Source organism: Acomys russatus, chromosome 16, assembly GCF_903995435.1.
Source record: "Acomys russatus chromosome 16, mAcoRus1.1, whole genome shotgun sequence".
Classification (NCBI taxonomy): domain Eukaryota; kingdom Metazoa; phylum Chordata; class Mammalia; order Rodentia; family Muridae; genus Acomys; species Acomys russatus.
Window position 1 is genome coordinate 3404342 of NC_067152.1, and position 19532 is coordinate 3423873.

Below are 19532 nucleotides of genomic sequence, written 5' to 3' on the forward strand. Positions count from 1 at the left end.
CTGGCCTGCAGATGTACCTGCAGAGAGAGCACTGGATATACAGAAGTAGTTCAAATGAAGATAGGTGTTGTGAGCCGGGCGTGGTGGCGCACGCCTTTAATCCCAGCACTTGGGAGGCAGAGGCAGGCGGACCGCTGTGAGTTCGAGGCCAGCCTGGTCTACAAAGTGAGTCCAGGATGGCCAAGGCTACACAGAGAAACCCTGTCTCAAAAAACAACAACAAAACAAACAAACAAAAAGAAGATAAGTGTTGTGGCGCATACCTTTAATCCCAGCATTCAGGAGGCAGAGAAAGCTCTTTAAAGTTTGGGGACAGCCTAATCTACATACAAAGTTCAAGTCAGCCAGCCAGTGGTGGCACACACCGTTAATCCCAGCACTTGGGAGGCAAAGGCAGGCAGATCACTGAGTTTAAGGCCAGCCTGGTCTACAAGGCCAAGTCTAGGACAGCCAACCCTGTCTGTCCAGGACAGAAAAATCCTGTCTCGAAACAACAAAACACCAAGTTCAAGGCCAGCCAGAGCTACAGAGTAAGACCTTGTCTTTAAAAAAAAAAAAAAAAAAAAAAAAGTTTAACTGAGATAGAGTATCGCTCAGTGGTAAAGCACTTGCCCAGTGTGTGCAAGAAATGAGACCCCATTCCCAGTACCCTAAACACTGCTTATACACACAATAATACTTAAGCTCACTTGCAGGTCAATAAAAACAAAGACGATCCCCTTAAATTTTTTTTGAGGCATGATAGTACACCCCTTTAATTCCAGTACTCAAGAGGCAGAGGCAGGCAGATCTCTGTGAGTTTGAAGCCAGCCTGGTCTACAGAGTGAAGTCTAGGGCAACTAAGGCTACATTAGAGAGACTGTCTCAAACAAACCAACCGACTGTTTCGGATTTACTTTGTGTGTGTGTGGTGCTTTGCCTGTATGTACGTCTGTGCTCCTCATGTGTGGCTGGTGCTTGAGGAGGTTGGAAGAGAGCGATGGATCGCCTCAAACTGGAGTTACAGTCGTGACCCACTATGTGGGTTCTGGGACTTGAACCCAGGTCTTCTGCAGGAGCAGCATGTGCTCTTAAGCACTGATCCATCTCTCCTGGCCCGCGGCTGCATTTTATGGAGAAGAAAGCTAAGGCTCAGAAAGGTTAGAAAACTTGCCCAGGGTCACAGGGTTTGTAATCACAGGGCACGCGTTTGAGTCTAGGTGTCTGTACCTCTAAAGCGAAGGCTTGAGGGAGAGCAGACCTCGGACACAAAGTGCAAAGGTGACTTCCCCCGCCAAGAGGAGTTGGCTTCTAAGCAGACATGGAGGCAAAGTCCCCCAGCTGCTGCGGGCCTGTTGGCAGGGACCCAGCAGGGGAGCGAGGACTCACTAGGAAAGACAGGCAGTGGCCACTCAACTTCCCAGGGCCGAGGGGGCACTTACTGGCTGACTGTTTAAACCCCTTGGCAGAGTGGACGATGACATGAAGGAAACCGTACAGTCCTGGAGACTCGTCATCTGCAAGAGAGCAAAGAGATGCTCGAAGTGCCGGGACTCACCAGCTCTCCCGCCACCCCTGAGCTGGTGAGACGGCAGACAGGGGGCCTTGGTCCACAGCACCACCTGCTGGCCAACTAGGGAATAAGTCCAATGCTCACTGTTTTCCCACAGTGTGAACTGCCCTTGGTCGGGGACCCTCTTCCCTCTGCTCAGACTGGGGGCCAGAATAAATGTCTTAGGCCAGCATTAGTATCTTTCCTCTCTCTGATGGCTTATCCCCAGGCCGCCCTCCTTTGTCTAATCCTTCAAAATGGAAACGAACTAATTTGGCTCACTTTGTTCTAAAGGAGAAGAAAAGGCTCAGAGGAAGGCTCTGCCCTTGTCTGGGACACGAAGGTCCCTAGGTGAGCCTTTAATCCCAGTACTCTGGAGGCAGAGGCAGGCGGATCTCTGTGAGTTCAAGGCCAGCGTGGTCTACAAAATGAGTCCAGGACAGCCAAGGCTACACAGAGAAACCCTGTCTCAAAACAAAACAAAACAAATACAAAAAAAGAGAAAGAAACCTGGCCTTCAAAACCCCTTTCATGCCCCAATAGTGGCACATGCTAAGTCTCAGCTCTGGGAAGACAGAGACAGGAAGACTGAGACTTCACAGACCAGACACTGCCATCCAGCACCGGAGTACACTCTGGGCCAGTTTCTAGCCTCACTGCACTCTCCCTACTCAGAACCCTCCTGTAGGCTCCTGGAAATACAAGGCCATCTCCAAACTCCTTGCTTGGCACTCAAGGCCTCCCAGATCTGCTTCCTGAAATACCTGGCCTCACTTCTCATAGCCTTCGCTTGTCTACCTACTGTCCCATCCTCCCCCAAATCCCTGCCCCACTCTGCAGCCTTCTATTCTGGTGAGGCACCATCTCACAAACTCAACACCACTCTGGTTTCTGTCAAAATCCACCGGGGTACAGACTGTTCCCTCAAACCAGAAGGGGCCAAGAACACCTGAGTCCTTGAGAGAGTACACCCCTACTTAACAGTCCCTGTGTTCCTGGCAGGAGGACCGCCCCAGGCACAGTGAGCAGTGAGACAGCCATTAGCAGCCATGTCTATCATATTCTGTTCTGGCAGAAGACTCCTAACAACGTCCTGGGAGCCCAGCCCCGCCGGCTGGGCAGCCTGGGGCTCCGAATCTTACCATCCTTATTGCTGGTGACAGGAATGTTGTGCACGGTCCTAAGCTTGAAACAGGATCCCGTGAGCACCTGGAGCTCCACAGAGCTCAGGACAAAGGCCTGGAGATCTGTGCGGAGAGGCCAAGAGGGGAGGGGATTTATTATAGATCCACCAGGACCTGCTGTCCTTCCTTGCAGATGCTTCAGGAAATCAGCTTAGACTTGAGTGTCGGCGTTGGTTCTCTGGGCAGTGGGGAAGTCCTGCAGGCACTCACATGAGCACAGCTGGGGGGTAGGGGCTCTGTCAGAGGCTCATGTGTGTGAGTGGGAAGCGAGAAAAAGGAGTACACCCAACCCAGTGGCTTGTTATGAATTCACTGTGGGCCTTAATTGGACCTCAACATATGGGACCACCCCAAGAGTGCCACCACCCTGGCATCTTAAGGTAACAATGAGGGCTGAAGAGAGGCACCGGACATAAGCTTGGAAAGACACGAGGCCCTTTGCTGCTGCCAAGGACACCTTCAGAGCAGTGTGGAACCGGGTAGGACTTTACCCTTCTTCTGTAGCTTCTGAATCGCCTCTCTCCACTCCGACCTCTCATAGTCAGAGGACAGAAGAAACAGGTAACTCTGGAGGGAGAGGTAAGAGTTCAGTGCAGTGACCACAGCCGGAGAAGCTGCACCCCCAACCTCTAGGCCATCAAAGCCTCTTCTAACTCAGGCCCCTCTGAGACTGAGGGAGGAGGCAGCTAGGGAGGGGCTGTCCTTTTTAGGAAGCCAGGTACCAAGAGCTGCGGTGGCAGTACCAAGGGCGGCCAGCAGAGGGCAGTAGCTTCCTGCTAGCTGGAAGAGCATATCCAGGGCTAGAGCCGAGGAAGCAGCGGCGGTTCTTGGGGAATGGGATTGATTCCCAGGCCCTGTCCCTGACAGCCATGGCTCTCTGAAGGCACAGAGAGCGGGCAGGCCTGCACTAAGGGAACAGGTGACTCTCCACTCCTCTCCTCCTGACCTTTCCATTCCGATTGTGTATCCGGAACGGGATCGTAGGGGAATTGAGCAGCAGCAAGAACTCATTTTCAAACATTTTCTTTTTGAGGCGCTCGACGGCTCGGCTCTGTCCTTTGTTAGCTTTCTGCAGGGGACGAGACCAGGGTGCCTTCGTATCTCACTCAGCTGTGCTACGCACAACATTCTCTTTGCGCTGAACAGTTTCTTTTTTTTTTTTCTTGCTTTTTGAGACAAGGTTTCTCTGTGTAGCCTTGGCTGTCCTGGACTCACTTTGTAGACCAGGCTGGCCTTGAACTCACAGCGATCCGCCTGCCTCTGCCTCCCGAGTGCTGGGATTAAAGGCGTGCGCCACCACACTCGGCCCCTGAACAGTTTCTTATTTGCTGTACGCCGTGAGGTTTTGATATCTAGGGCCCAGGTATGCAGCTTCCAAGTGCCAGCTAATTCCTAATTAACCATCCTGGGAATACACTGTTCACATTCAACAACCCTAAGGGCCTGAGCCCCCTTTGTAGAACACCCACTGTCAGGCCAGACAACTAGACCACCCCAAAGCCAGAGCCCCGCCCCCCAATTAGTACTGCAACTAGCCAATCCTAGCCTCACCGTGGAAATCCCAAGGACCTGGCCAATGCTGAGGCTTGCAGGTGGCCATGGGCATGCAGCAAGGCTTCTTGCAGACTCTCTAAGCAACCGCTCAGACACCACCCTGTCACTCAGTCGCCTTATTAGGAGCCCCAGTTGCTCATCTGACTGCTGGGCCGCTGCTCCCCATATGCTGCTAAGCTTGCCCAGCTCCCCAACAAGTCTGTTCTGCACTGCGCAAAAACCGTTCTCCAATTTCCCAACTTTCTATTTCATCAAGGAGGTTTTCTATGCTTCAAATCTCAGCGCCGCTGAGGTCCCCAAGATCTTTAAATGTGGACTAACCTCACCTTTTGCCTTCATGTGTGGTGTGCGCATGTGTGTTCATACATGTGTAGGCCTACAGGTGATGTTGGAATCGGTCTTGAGCTCTCTCAATCAAAGCGTGAGCTCACTGACAGGGCTAGCCTCAGCAACCAGCTTGCTCTGTGGTTCCAAGTGCTGGAATTATAGAAGGGTCACCCCGCCCAGCCAATATTTTACATGGGGTCTTTTTTTTCGAGACAGGGTTTCTCTGTGTAGCCTTGGCTGTCCTAGATTCACTATGTAGACCAGACTGGCCTCAAATTCACAGCAATCCACCTGCCTCTGCCTCCCGAGTGCTGGAATTAAAGGCGTGTGCCACCACTGCCCGGCTCTAAACTCTGGCTTTCTTGATTGCCTGGGAAGCACTCTAACCACTGACCCATCTCCCAAGTCTTTAACATACAGTCTGGCAAAACTCTTAACGAATCTTGCAACCAGCTCTGTGGCAGTGGCTTTCATATCCTGTGCTGCTTGGGGGTAGGGGTGGGGAGTGGAAGGAGCCTTTTCCTCAAGAAAGTCTCTCAAGGGCCAGGTGTGGTGGTGCACACCTTTAATCCCAGCACTGGGGAGGCAGAGGTAGGCAGATCGCTGTGAGTTCGAGGCCAGCATGGTCTACAAAGTGAGTCCAGGACAGCCAAGGCTACACAGAGAAACCCTGTCTCAAAAAAACAAAAAACAAAAGCAAAACAAAAAAGCAAGCCTCTCACTCCTCTTCTCATTTCCCCTTTCTACAGTATTCAACATACATGGTCAACTGAAGAAACATCCCATAGTTAAACCCGCCGGCTTCTAAGCACTGGTCCTTGACCCTCCCTCAGCCCTTAAACAGGCAGGGGCTCCCAGCCCCCCCACCTCCATTCCCCCGGAGCAACCAGCTGGAGACAGCACCAGGCCATCCACGCCTTACCTCCTTCTGGATCTCACTCTTGAGGGCAGAGATCTTCATTTTCATGTCCTCCAGCTCATGGTCTGGGAAGGGGTGCACCTGGGGGCTGGCCTCTGACTCCTCAGGGGATGGGAACACCAAGTCAGCCAGGGGGATGTACCACTTACAGTCATACTGCTGGTGCTTTCTGTAAGCAAGCAGTGGGAGACCAGGGCTAGGCAAAGGGGCCTCTGCAATGGGAACTGCTTGCCCAGAGCTAAAAGAACGACCCACAAAAGGATCTGCTGACCCACGGGGAAGGAGGCAGGAACGCCCCCTACCCTGGAGGGACTTCAGGCACACACATGCGGAGCACTGAGAATCGAGTGTGGGTCAGCAGGCGGGTGAGGCCTGTTCTTTACCTTGCTAGACACCACTAGTGGGACTGGTGCTTTTAAGTGTCCCAAATCACTGTGTATCAGGAATAAAGCCTTCCTGGCTGGACTCACTCCTCTAGTCTATCCATACCGAAGCTAACAACATTATCCTCTCCAGTGGAGATGGGCTACGGATGCTATTCCAAATGCCAGTTCTGACCCTGGGATCATACAAAGCCCTGGGCTGAGGGTCACAGACTATATGCAAGCCGGGTGTGGTGGCGCATGCCTTTAATCCCAGCACTCAGAAGGCGGCAGGCAGATCTCCTTGAGTTTGAGGCATAGACAGTTTCAGGCTGGGCAAGGCTACATAGCAAGACTCCATCTCAATCAATCAATTAGTCAGTTATTCGGTCAATAAAGCAAATGCTATCCAAGCCTATTGGAAAAGGGTGCAATGACTGACTTTTTTTTTTTTTTTAAATATTTATTTATTTATTATGTATACAGTATTCTGCCTGCAGGCCAGAAGAGGGCACCAGATCTTGTTATAGATGGTTGTGAGCCACCATGTGGTTGCTGGGAATTGAACTCATGACCTTTGGGAGAGTAGTCAGTGCTCTTAACCTCTGAGCCATCTCTCCAGCCTGCAATGGTTGATTATTAACATCTGCTGTGGGAGAAAAACTGAAGGTGGAGGGAGCTCCATGTCTTACTAATCAACGCTGCAGACCCTTTTCCTCAGTGCTGCTCTTCCCTGTAGACATCTGCAGGGGAGGGGCACTCAAAAATGTAACACGGGGGCTGGAGAGATGGCTCAGAGGTTAAGAGCACTGACTGCTCTTCCAAGGGTCATGAGTTCGATTCCCGGCAACCACATGGTGGCTCACAACCATCTATAACAAAATCTGGTGCAGAATGCTGTATACATAATAAATAAATAAATCTTTTTTAAAAAATGTTAACACAGGAGCAGAAACCCAGTACACTGCTTACTGCTGGCGTCTCTATGTTGTCGGCTGAAGCCCATCATGACCTCCTCTCTTCTTCACGCCTCTGAGAATTAGATCTGTTGCCAACTCTGGTCTCTAACGTTGCAGCCGGCACAAAGATCTCCCCCTCTATAGTGTGAGGCAGCTTATTTCGCACATAACAGGTTATAAATGGAAATGGCAAGAATATGTGAATAAATACGGAGCGACCTTTTCTGGCCATGACAGAGTGTGTAATCCACACTACTGAAAAGGAGCTTCCAAGTTAGATTAGGGTTCAAATCCCATCTCCTGTTGCTAGCCATGTGACCTTGGGCACCTTACTCGCCTTCTCTATGTCTCCCTGACTGTGAGAGGGAAAAATAACGACCACTCCGTGAAGGTGACAGGAAGATTAGAAATGATGAGTCTGGAGCATTCGCCATGGCACCCTAGCGTGGCAGAAGCCCTCCACACACAGCAACGGATGTAACCAATGGTCACAGAATTGTAGTCGGCAAAAAGCTCTGTCCAACGAGGAGAGAACAGCTGAGTAATCATGGCATATCCACTTAGTATCACGCAGGAGAGGGAAGTGGTGTTTGTAATGGCTCAGCCGCAGTAAGAAAAATGCTTACGGCATAAAACAGAAAACGCAAAGCCCGAGCTGGATGAGGTGGTGGCGCGTGCCTTTAATCAACCAGCCCTCGGGAGGCAGAGACAGGCAGATCTCTATGAATTCAAGGATAGCCAGGTCCACATAATGAGCTCCAGGACAGCAGAGACTACACAGTGAGACCCATATAATAAACAATATGCATGTAATAGATAAAAAGCCGAGCCCCAAATTGGGCATTCTTTGTTAGGACAACTATGAGGAAAAAACACAAAACCATTTTGAAAAATTGGAAAAATGGGAAAGAAATATAGTCACAGAAAACTTATGCTTATGTTCAGATAAGCTTTTCCCCCCCCCTGTAGTAGATTACCTTTATAATTTAAAAAAGCATTTTTGGGGGGCTGGAGAGTTGGCTCAGTGGTTAAGAGCACCGTCTGCTCTTCCAAAGGTCCCGGGTTCAATTCCCAGCACCCACATGGCAGCTCACAACTGTCTGTAACTCCAAGATCTGACACCCTCACACCAATGCACATAAATTTAAAAATTAAATTTAAAAAAAAAAAAGCATTTTTCTTTTTAGAAGAGACTACACAGTAAACTGAATTGAGTGTGTGTGTGTGTGTGTGTGTGTGTGTGTCTCACACTGTAATCCTAGAAGCCTTAAACTTGCTGTGATCTTTCTGCATTAGCCTCCCTATAGATAGATACAAGCTGCCACTCCTGGCTTATGTGTTTTAGGCAGGGGGCAATGGGCGGGGGGAAGGAAGAAATAAACTGCCCAGGCCGGTTGTCCCTAACTGTGACCCCAAACCTATATCCTCACCCTGCAGAGGTCTTCTTCAGCTTGGCACACAGTAGGACATCTGTGAAGAGAAAAACGTGCCGCAGCTTCCGGGAGCTCTCAGACATTTCCACCAAGAAGCCATCCTTCACCAGCTGCCGAGTCTGAGGGAGACAGCACACCCATTACCTGCTCAGACAGCAGAGAGCTGCGAGGGCCCCAGCCTGCACTGCTATCTGGCCGGCTAAGAGGGTGCTATCTGCGTGTGAAACGGCATCTGTCGTGGAACAGTGGCGCGGTGCATGCAGTTAACCCTTCCCCCACAGCCCTCAGCAGCCTCCCCTGGATACAAACTCCCTGGGATGACTTGGTTTCTCCATCCTGGACCATGGACACATCCAGCCTCACATCCCCTCCCAATGGAGAGCTTGATCTAGTTACAGCTCATCTTGTTCAGCCAACCCACTCAGGCTCGTCCATGATACTTCTCAGGGGATCCTTGATCCTGGGGTGTCCCCAAAGGCGGGGGTGGGGGCGGGGCCTGTAGCAACAGGGACAGCCAGAAGCATTTCGCTGCTCAGGAGACATGGTGCGTCTCCTCCTCCCTGTCACCCTCAGAGCTGGCGGGCTTCCCCGGAGCTGTCACCATCCACTCCAGCCGTCCCTGTGTGTGTCCCTGTGTGACCTACATACGCTACCATCTGTGGGTGAGCATGTTGAAAGGGTAGGACTGAGACAACCTGAGACTGAGAGCACTCTCTAAGACTTTTTAGATATTTCCTGGGGTGCTGCAAACCAGGGCCGGGAACTGCGTACGTACAGACAGCGCCATGCCCCGTTAGTCACGCTCCATACCCTCTCTGTCCCTCATGACTTCCCTTCCCAGCAGACACGGAAGGCTCGTAAACGCAACAAAGGAGCATAAACGCAGTGAGCCTTCCCTCCTAAATGCTGCTTAATTACCCCGATTAAACAGAAGGCACCGTATCTGGGCCAGACTGCTGACCTGTTAGGGTCGGTCTCCCCAGTTCTTTACAGTTTCCCCCACTATTCCATCAGGAAGACTCCCACCCCATCCGAGGGGAGATGCAATGCAACAGCTAGGTGTTTCCAAGGACATCTCATCAGCCTGGATGGCCTTAAGCATCCCCAGTACTAGCGTTTTCTTTTATTGGGCTCGTTGCCTAGCTCTGGCCTACCTAGCGTGTCCAACAAGCGGTTCCCTGATAGCCATCATCCCAATCAGAGCAAAGATATCGAGAATCCCAGAATCCCACCCAGCTTCTGGTGTGGACGATGTGTGGAGTTTGACAGCCCGGCAAGCATCTGATTCTGACACTTTGGCCTGGAGATCCCTGTGCTGGGCTCAGAGATCATCTTACCAGGTTAAAGACAACAGTCTTTAAGTTCTTTTTGTTTTTTGCTTTGTTTTGTTGCTTTCATTTGTTTTAAGACAAGGTTTCCTCTGTGTAGCCTTGGCTGTCCTGGAGCTCACTCTGTAGACCAGGCTGGCTTCGAACTCACTGAGATCCACCTGCCTCTGCCTCCCCGAGTCTGGAATTAAAGGTGTGCACCACACCCGGGCTAGTCTTAAAGTTCTTGACATGACATGCTGCGCTCTAAGGTCTTCCTTTAGCTGTGGGTACGCAGGATACTCAGCATGATGCCCCGGCATCAAGGACAGCAGGGACCCAGGACCTGGGCAATGGTCTACTGGTCGGTCTAGGTGTGAATTTGTGCAGGGCCTTGAACTCACCTCGCCCTTGGGGGTTGTGACTGCAGTCCTGCGGGGATCAATGTCCTCATTAATGCTGGACAGGAAATTCTGGGAGATTCGGAGGGCATCCTGAAGTAGTGGGTAGTCTGGGTGGTCCACGGGCGTGTGCTTCAACAGATCCTGGGAAAAGAATGTGGGGGTGAAGTGAGAAGAAGTGGTTCAGGTTCAGTGAGAAGACAGTAGGGAGCATGCAACCCTCCGAAGAATTCGGGGGTGGGGGTGAGGGGTGGGGCTACTCCTGGGGCCCACACGCTAACCCGGCCATGCCTAGGAAATCAGAACTGAAAAACCAGGGCCAGAAGAGCGGCAGTGAAGGGGCAGTTAGCGCGCCTTTGGCTTCTGCGGGACTCCTGTGACTCGTTTCCCTAGGGGCCGCAGCCGGGTGAAGCCGTACCTCACCAAGCAGCTGGGGAACCCTCTTCTAATCACTGCACAGCTGCTCCAGGACCCTAGAGACCACAAGGCAGCGGATGAGGCAGCAGCAAGTGTCTGCCTCCTAGGGAGCATTTGGCCAAATATCAAGCTTAGTAGGCAAGCTATATTTAGGACACAGCCCTGTTGGCATGGTTACCATAGGCTAGGCAGGCACAGTCAGGGCCCAGGGACCCTCTGCCATGCTCCCCAAATGGAGTCTCGGTGACTTGCGTACTTTTCGCGCAAAACTCCTAACCCGCCTCTGGCCACTCTGGGACATGACACTCACGTGCAGGACCAGGGTGCTTCGAGTGACTCGGTCAATAGGCTTGTACAGCAGAGCTGTAGGGAGGGCCGAGAGAGGAGACGGGACAATGAGATATAGACTGGGTGACAGAGACGAGCTTTTTACCCCTGGCCTGTTTTGTTTCTCCAAACGAACACTCACTCGGAAAGCCAACTGGGTTCTGTGGCAACCCATACCTCTGTTTTCACTCCACGGACAGGCCAAATGGAAGCGACGGGGGACACACAGCTCTGTCCACTCAGGCTCCCTCCCTCACCTAAACCTTCCTCTCCTCACCCGGTCCTGTGCTAGCCAGGCTCTCCTGGCTGAAGCTCCCCTGGCCCACATCCACAGCCACACAGAGACACCCAGACAGGCCCCGCGAGAGTTCGGCACGTTGTGGCGCCCTTCAGGACTGTTAGGATGGCAGAAGGTGTCTGCTGCCCTTCCAGAAGGCTACCTCCCTCGTGCCAGTCATCCTCGAGCCCTTCCAGGCTAAGGGCTGGCACCCCCACTGGGAACCACATGTTTCATTCAGCCCTACTCATAAAAAAAAATCTGGGTACAGTCTTGCTACAGAAGCCCCAAAGAAGCTGGAAAAATGCCAAGGTCAGCCGGGTCCCATGTGCCACACTCCTCTGTGACCCAGACAATTGATGCTGGCCACCAGATCACTCAGCAGGCACTGGGAAGACGCACTTCCTGTACATCGCTCCTCCTTGGCTGGTGGTTCAGTGCTGGTCCTACACCTGGGTCTTCGAGTCCTGAGACTATGACCTTTGGCTTCCTGTCCCAGGTGCTCTACTTGGCTGGATGAATGTCCATAACTGAATGTCCCATGCAAGCTGGACGGATCCTAAATTCCTCACGCTGGAACAGCCCTCGCACCAGTCTCTCAAAGCCCTAGATACCTCGTGAAGCGCTAAGCAAGCACTTCGGGGAACAGCCTGATGCTCTGATGTGTTCTTGAGGTGCACTAAGTGCCAATCTGTAGCCCTCTGTAGTTCCTCACATGTGAGGAACTCTTACAAGAAGCAAATGTCCCTTCTACACTCCACCAACTAACTCAAAATCTCCAAAGAATGAAAAGGCTATTTTTCTGAGATGGATATGTATTAGCAGCTGAAAAATGCTGTTTTATGCCTCTAACTTTTTGTAGCTTTTTTTTTTTAATTTAAGTAATTTATTCAGATTACATCTCAATTGTTATCCCCTCACTTGTATCTTCTAGTTCCCGCCTCCCTCCCTCTTTCACCCTATTCCCCTCTCCTAGGTCTGTGACAGAAAGGGACCTCCTCCCACCCCCCTCCATATGATCACGGCCTATCAGGTCTCATCCTGGTGGCCAGCCTGTTTCCCCTTCCTCTGAGTGCCACCAGGCCTTGAGCCACTTTTAGAACTCACCCACAGCCCCATGGGCTGATCCATGGGTCTGGGGTGTGCGGGACAGCGAAAGTAAAGCCTGGACATGTGCAGGGGTCTCAGCTGTGAGGATGCCACAAGCACCCCATCCACCTGTGGCTCAGGCATCCGCACTGCTGAGGGAAAAGTCATACCAGAACCACTGCGACCTCACAAGGTCAACAGACACCGGCCGTAGGGGTGGGCCCAGAGCCCCATCCCCCAGGAAAGCTGACACCACACCATCAGCTTCTGCAGCCCTCTCTGAGTCCCAGGAGGAAGAGGTTTCTGACTAAGCTCAGAAGTCTGCAGAAATGGTGGATCAGGTTTCGGGGTGGGGGGGCTATTAATATGCCTGAAGTCACCTCAAGAGTCCATCTGACAGGGCCACGGAATGAATCCTGCAGCCCTGGCACTGGTCAAGGGGGGGATCAGGTGCACGGAAGGACATCAGGCAAGGAAGGGTGGCCCCAGTGCCTCTGCTCTGCCGGCTGTGCCCCTGCCCTGCCGGCTGGGCCCCTGCCCCTTCCTTGTTCCTGGTATCTGCAGAGCAGCCCGTTTTTTCCCACTCCTCCATCATGCTTTCCCCACTCTTCCTGGAATAGGTGCCATCAAACAAGTTGTCTTGCCCATCTCTCTCCCTCCTCCAGGAAGTCTTCCCTGACCTTTATAAGCACCAAGTCAGACCACCAATATGAACAAGCTGGTTCTTGTCCCATGTTTCATGGAACTGCCTCGTGTGCACTGTTTCCTGTCATTAAAAGGGCATGCAACTCTCACTAGCCCACCCCACGCCCCCTTTCTGAGACAGGGTTTTTCTGTGTAACAGCTCTGGCCATCCTGGAACTCTCTTTGTAGACCAGGTTGGCCTCAAACTCACAGCCTCTGGCCACGAGTGCTGGGATTAAAGGCGTGCACCACCACACTTGGTTTTACTAGCCCATTTTTACAGTGTGGAAACTCAGGCACAAGTTACTTGCTTATAACTACAACATTCGGAGCCACAGTTGGGTTCGGAATTTTGGCTCACCCATGTGCTTTTACAATTGAACTGTCTCCGTCCTCGGGAGAGAGGGTGGCAGGTGGAACTCCAAAGGCAAGAGTCCCGGGGAAGCCTCCACCCACCCAGGTGAGTATTTTCTGTAGAGCCAGCTGCTTACCCAACTCCCCACTCTGAAGCTGACTTCAAAGATTTTATGGCATCATGAGGAGCACAGAGACCCTGGACTCCAAATCTCAGGCCCGCTTCATTAAGTCTAAGCTTCCTTTTAGGGAGCAAAGCGGGGAGCAGAGCCTCTCAGCCAGGCCCAGCATTTCTCCTCTGACTTTTGACAGGGCTTCAACTCCAGCCCCTGCCTGGCTCCCAGCCTGTTGGAATCAGCTGAAGGCAGCACAAAGACTGTTTCCACCATCAGCACCAGACACAGAACAAGCCAGGGAAGTGATGGGGACAGTGGTCCTGAACATCTCCCTAACATATAGGCCTCTAGGAGAGAGCTGGAAACCTCATCCATCATCTTTCCTCCAGCAAACTTGCCACCCCCCACTTGGATCATCAGCCTGTAACGGGAGCCCCAGGTTACCACGGAGATAGGCAGGCGAAGTGACTGAGAAGGGTGCAGGGTTGGGGGAGGGGGGGAAGAGGAAGGACCTTACCCAGCAAGCTGCCTCTTTGACACACATGGCCCCACAACAGCTAACCTGGAGGCTACATGTGGGCCCCGCACCCCAGCAGAGGCTGCTTAGGTCACCACTAAGGCACCACCAGGTCTGGACAACACGCTGCCTTCGCCTGCTTCCCTAGCCTGGCTGACAGCATACACTGGTCCTGGGACACCTCCTCACCCCAGCTTGACTGAGTGACACAGAGGATGCTCCAGGCCTCCTGCTGAAGTGGGCGTGTGACCTTCACAAAGCAGCAGCCGGCCACACCCCCCTCTCATGCAGACCTTTTGCACTGAGTGCTGGGGTCTGGGGTCTGGGCTGGGGTCTTTCAGGGACTGGAAACATTGCTCCGGAAACCAGCCAGCTCCTCCCTGCTCTCCCAGAGCCATCCAGAGAGGAAGCAGCATATGCACCGTGCACACAATACCCTTGATGCTTAGCATCCTCTGTGCTCACCGAACAAAGAAACTCCCAACTTCTCTCTCCAGCCCAGGCTGGCGCCCTCTTGCCACGAGGTGCAGCTGTCCAGACTCTCTGTCCCTCTCTGCCTGCTCCCAGCTGTCCCTTGCCCCCACCTCAGACCCCGGATATAGCCTGTCACTTCCCTTACCCTCTTCAGGAAGTTGCTCAATGCCCCTCACGCACGCACGCACATGCTAACCCACCAGTCCCACACACTGCTGCAGAACCACCTGGACCCTTCTAGCTTGGTCCTTCCATTTCAAAGATAACTCTGCCCCACACAGCCTCTCGATTTCAACTCCAGGCTGACCACAAAGCGAATGCAGGTGGGTTCAACCACATGACCGTCCTCCCTTCCTTGCAGCCTCTAAATACTCCAGCCCAGACTGAAGTCCATTCTAGCCAGCCAGCCCCTAGATGGCTTGAGGCATGCCACTTCCCACGGAGGGGTGCCTGGGTTACCATAGGTGCAGTTACAGCAGAAGCGAATGATGAGGAGGATTTCCATGGCAGCCTCTATCCTTGCAGCAGGGACCTGCAGCCATTGCTCCAGGCTCCTGGCTCTCCTCAGCAGTCCAGCCACTCGGCCACCTTGCTGGCTGCTGCTGCACAACCTCCAGAATCAAGCAGCCGCTTCCTTCCGAGTGCTCATCCAACAAGGGGGAGGGCAAGAGCGTGGAGAGGTGGGAGGAGGAGGAAGGGAGGGGAGGAGGGAGGAGGGACCAAAAGCCTGCTGGCATCCTAAGGAGGAGCACGTTTGTAGCTGGCCTGCTGCCTAGGGAGGAGACACAGGCACACGCACACAGGAACAGGCGCGCGTGCACGTGTACACACACACACACACACACACACACACACGGAGAGGCAAGGAGGCCACCACATTCGCACAGACCACAGCTCACTAAAACAAAGGAAGACAATTGTAATCCCAATCCACTCCCCAAAGTACCTTCCATGGTGACTGACGTATGGCTGTCCTTGGAGTCCTTGGGTCCTTTCACTTTGAGTTCCTGTGAGAGGGAGAAGAAAAAAAAAATCACTACCTGTTCTATGCCCCACCCTCCCTCTCTTATGCTGAGCTTGGTGAGAAAGAGGAGCTCAGAAGCCCAGGGCGTAAGTAACAAGAGGCAAAAAGGCAGACTCTGGAAACCACAGTTAGGACTGACTGCAGAAAGCACTGTGGTGCTAGCTGGGCATGGTAGCACACACCTGTAATCCCAGCGCCCTGGGAGGCAGAGGCAGGAGGATCTCTGTGAGTTCAAGGCCAGCCTGAGTCCAGGACAGCCAAGGCTACACAGAGAAACCTGTCTCAGGGGGGAAAAAAGAAAGGAAAGGAAGAAAGAAAGAAAGAGAAAAAAGAAAGTGGGTTGGAGAGATGACTCAGGGGTTAGGAGTACTGACTGCTCTTCCAAAGGTCCTGAGTTCAATTCCCAGCAGAATAGTGGCTCACAACCATCTATAACGTGATCTGGTGCCCTTTCTGGCATGCAGGTGTACATGCAGGCAGAACACTGTATAAATAATAAATAAATAAATCTTGAAAGAAAGAAAGTGCTGTGGCAAAAAGGGTTGCTCACACCTGCTCCCTGATGCCCTTGCCTCTGGAAGATGAGCGTGGCCAAGTGCAGGGACCCTCCCACTGCCAACCAGTCCTCAGGGATGTGTACACAGCCCTGGGAAGACAGGGCTGAAGTCAATAACGCACTAGGCATGCCAGCTGACCTTTGGGGATGAACACTCCTAAGTCATGGCAGAGGGGGATCTGCACACCTGCACGGTAAGTAGAGAGGAGATGGGCTCGGAGTCCACAGAGCACTTCAAGCCGTATCCTCCCCATGCAAGGGCTAACCCGACCCCTAGCCCCGTGACACTCCCTGCTACCTGACAAGTGACCCAGGAATGAGTGCTCGAAACAGACTCTGGGGGCAGAGATCATCAGATCGAAACCTCGTTCATCGGCTTTAGAGGCAGAGATACCCAAGCCTTTGCCAACAGGGCAGTGGTGGCAACTGGAGCTGAAATGCAATCCTCACTAGGCTGAGGCAGAGCCTAGAAGAGGCATGCTCTCCTGAGAGGCAAGGTGAGGCCAAGGTCAGATGCCCAGGTGCTGCTGCAGCCCTGCCTGGGCAAAGGCAAGGCCGGCACAGTAGGAGCTCATTTCCTGCAACATCCCCAGCTGTTTCTTACTGAGAAAACCCCCAGGAACTGAGCTTGGCATGAGGTGGGGTGGGGGGTGGGGTAGATGACAACTCAGCTCTCCTCCGGGCTGAGTCTGTCTCTTGCTGATGCCTGGAATCCCTACTTTAACGGATTTTGGCCCATATCCCCCTCCGGTGCAGCCTAGAGGTATGAAATCACTGCTGCTGCAGATGAGAAGGGCCTAATTGCAGTAATTAAGTGGCAGCACCAGCAGGAAGCATCAGCGTCATCTTTACTGAGTGAGTCAAGATGAGCAGCCACCTGGCAGAGGGCCACGGGCTGGCTGGCACAGGCTTTGGGGTCACGGTGGGGGACCTTAATGCATGGATGCAGGAGAGTGGGTGCAGGGGGTGCTTATGCATGGATGCACAGAGAGCAAGCAGTCAGCCGGGCTAAGAGGGGGCGCTCCACAGTCTCTGCACACTCTCTGGCCCATGTTGACCTCTGGGTACCCAGAGCCACTGTGAATACACGTCAGGGAGTCCAGTTCCTTCCCAGTGAGGGCTGGATGCTGAGAGGAATCACCAGTTCTCCAACCTCATGGCTTCTCTAAGAGAGGCTTTCCCACCCTGGTCCTGTTCTCCCACAGGGCGACACAGCTACCTGATCCAGAGGGCTGGGAGGAAAAGCTGAGCACAGCCTTCTCTCTGTAGCTTCTCATCCTTCTAGAAACCAAACAGAACATGGGTTTCCAGAGGCGAGGCCTGTACACTGAATCTGCAAGTTCTTATCTGCTTTCTAATAATCAAACTGCCATCTTTCCTTTTTTCTTTTTTTAAATTTATTTTCATTTACTTATTTAAGCGCGCTCTCTCTCTCTCCCTCTCCCCCCTCCCACCGCCCTCACTTAAGACAGGGTATCACTATATATATATGTGTGTGTATGTGGCTAGATAGGCCACACTGCCCTTGAACTCACAGAGATCCACTTGCTTCTGCCTCCTGAGTACTGGAGTTAGTAGGCGTTCATCATCACATTTTTATATTTTTGGTTGTGAGACTAGCCGAGCCATCTCTCCAGCCCTCGGCATCACATTCTTATCTACATCTGCCCAACTGCGGTGTGGTCTCTAGACTGATTCCGGCTTAGGTACGATCTGGAATGCCAACACTTTCAGGGAATTATGTGTCTCCTTTTTCTCGCCCTAAAGCCGGGGAGATGGGTACTTCAACGCAGGACTTCCAAAACTACAGAAGAACCCCGGACTCTTAGCTCCCTCTAAAACACAGGCTCTCTTGCCCTGAGCTCGAACGGGTGCCTCCTCCAAAAGCTAGTGGCTTGAGAGTGTCGCCCGGGTCTTTCTGGATGAAGAATGAGCCGGGCTGAAGGATCCCAGCCCGCCAGCCTCTCCCTGCTACTTCCTAGATAGAAGTCCCAAAGCAAAGCAGGGCACAGAGGTGCACACCTATAATCCCAGTACCCAGGACGCAGAGGCAGGAGGACTGCTACAAGTCTAAGGCCAGCTTGGGCTATTAAATAGTGAGTCCCAGGCCAGACAAGGCTATGTGGTAAAACCTTGTCTAAAACAAAAAACAAAAATAAAATAAAATAAAATAAAAAATAAAAAAACAACAACAGAAGAAATGCCAATGGCAGGAGACTTCATACTTCCACCATACATGGGTGCAGGAGGGGCATGCTCCTGCCAAAGGGGTCAAAGAGTTTCTTTTCCTTCTTTCTTTTTTAAAAAACTTGGTTATATAATAGCATTTATTATTTATTTATTATACATACAGTATTCTGCCTGCATGTACACCTGCAGGCCAGAAGAGGGCATCAGATCTCATTACAGGTGGTCATGAGCTGCCATGTAGTTGCTGGGAATTGAACTCAAGACCTGTAGGAGCAATCAGTGTTCTTAACCTCTGAGCCATCTCTCCAGCCCTAAGGGCTTCTTTTCTTTTTTGTTTCTATTTTTGTTTTTTGTTTTTTTGTTTTTTGTTTTTTTTGAGACAGGGTTTCTCTGTGTAACCCTGGCTGTCCTGGACTCACTCTGTAGACCAGGCCGGCCTCAAACTCACAGAGGTCCACCTGCCTCTGCCTCACTGAGTGTGCCACTGTGCACTTCTGTCTAAGGTCTTATGTCCTTAACCGACCCTGGTGGACTCCAGGGTCTTAGGGTCTTAGACGTGTAAGTACCTTTCAAAACTGCTTAGTCCAGAGTTCCTCACACTTCCCTCCCTGATGGTAAGTTGGGAGCCTGTCAGAATGTGAACTGCTGCCCCTGATCCACCTGCCCCCCTCCTTGAATCAGAAAAAGATCCAGACCATCGGGGCACATATCTGTAATCCCAGAACTCAGGAGGCTGAGGGAGGGGGAGACCGGCCTGAGCTGCACAGAGTGAAGTGGGGTGGGGGTGGGAGATGCTGGAGGGAGCAGAGAAAAGAAGCAAACTCTCCAAGAAAGGAGGTGCCTGGGCACTTGCACACCCAGCAGTGTTCTCAGTCATTTATTTTCTTTTTTTCTGGTTTTTCGAGACAAGGGTTTCTCTGTGTAGCCTTGGCTGTCCTGGACTCACTCTGTAGATCAGGCTGGCCTCGAACTCACAGAGATCCGCCTGCCTCTGCCTTCCAAGTGCTGGGATTAAAAGTGTGCCCCCCCCCCGCATGTGATTTCTTTTTAAAATTCTGTGTACATACATGTAACTGTGTGTGCATATGTACACACGACTACCAGTGCCTGAGGGGCCGGAGGCATCAGATCTGCAGCTGGTATTACGAAGTGGTCACCCAGCTTGGGTGCTAGCAACCGAGCTCAGGTCTTGTGTAAGAGCGGCAGGGGCTTTTAACTGCCAGGCCACCGTCTTTCCACCTCACCCCATCAGGAAAACTTTGAGATGAGCTAGGCAGGTCCAAACAGCTCATTCCACAGGAGAGAAAACAAAATCCCAGGGTTGGGAAGTCACTGGAAAAGTCATAGGAATAGTGACCCCTCCAATCCCCATTCCCCCCGCCTTTTTTTTTTTTTTTTTTTTTTTTTTGGTTTTTCGAGACAGGGTCTCTCTGTGTAGCCTTGGCTGTCCTGGACTAACTTTGCAGACCAGGCTGGCCTTGAACTCACAGCAACCCGCCTGCCTCTGCCTCTCGAATGCTGGTATTAAAG

General features: G+C 52.2%; 1 protein-coding gene across 3 annotated transcripts in view; it reads right to left on the reverse strand.

Moving 5' to 3' along the window:
• Window positions 1-19532, reverse strand: part of Abr (ABR activator of RhoGEF and GTPase) — a 194165-nt gene that overhangs the window by 35079 nt on the left and 139554 nt on the right. For all 3 annotated transcript variants that reach the window (XM_051157993.1, XM_051157994.1, XM_051157995.1), the window contains 9 exons: window positions 15179-15239; window positions 10705-10757; window positions 9981-10121; window positions 8267-8388; window positions 5519-5684; window positions 3662-3784; window positions 3207-3282; window positions 2674-2778; window positions 1422-1496 (listed from right to left, as the gene is read on the reverse strand). In XM_051157993.1, the coding sequence (XP_051013950.1) occupies window positions 1422-1496; window positions 2674-2778; window positions 3207-3282; window positions 3662-3784; window positions 5519-5684; window positions 8267-8388; window positions 9981-10121; window positions 10705-10757; window positions 15179-15239 (922 nt within the window). The remainder of the gene's footprint in view (window positions 1-1421; window positions 1497-2673; window positions 2779-3206; window positions 3283-3661; window positions 3785-5518; window positions 5685-8266; window positions 8389-9980; window positions 10122-10704; window positions 10758-15178; window positions 15240-19532) is intronic.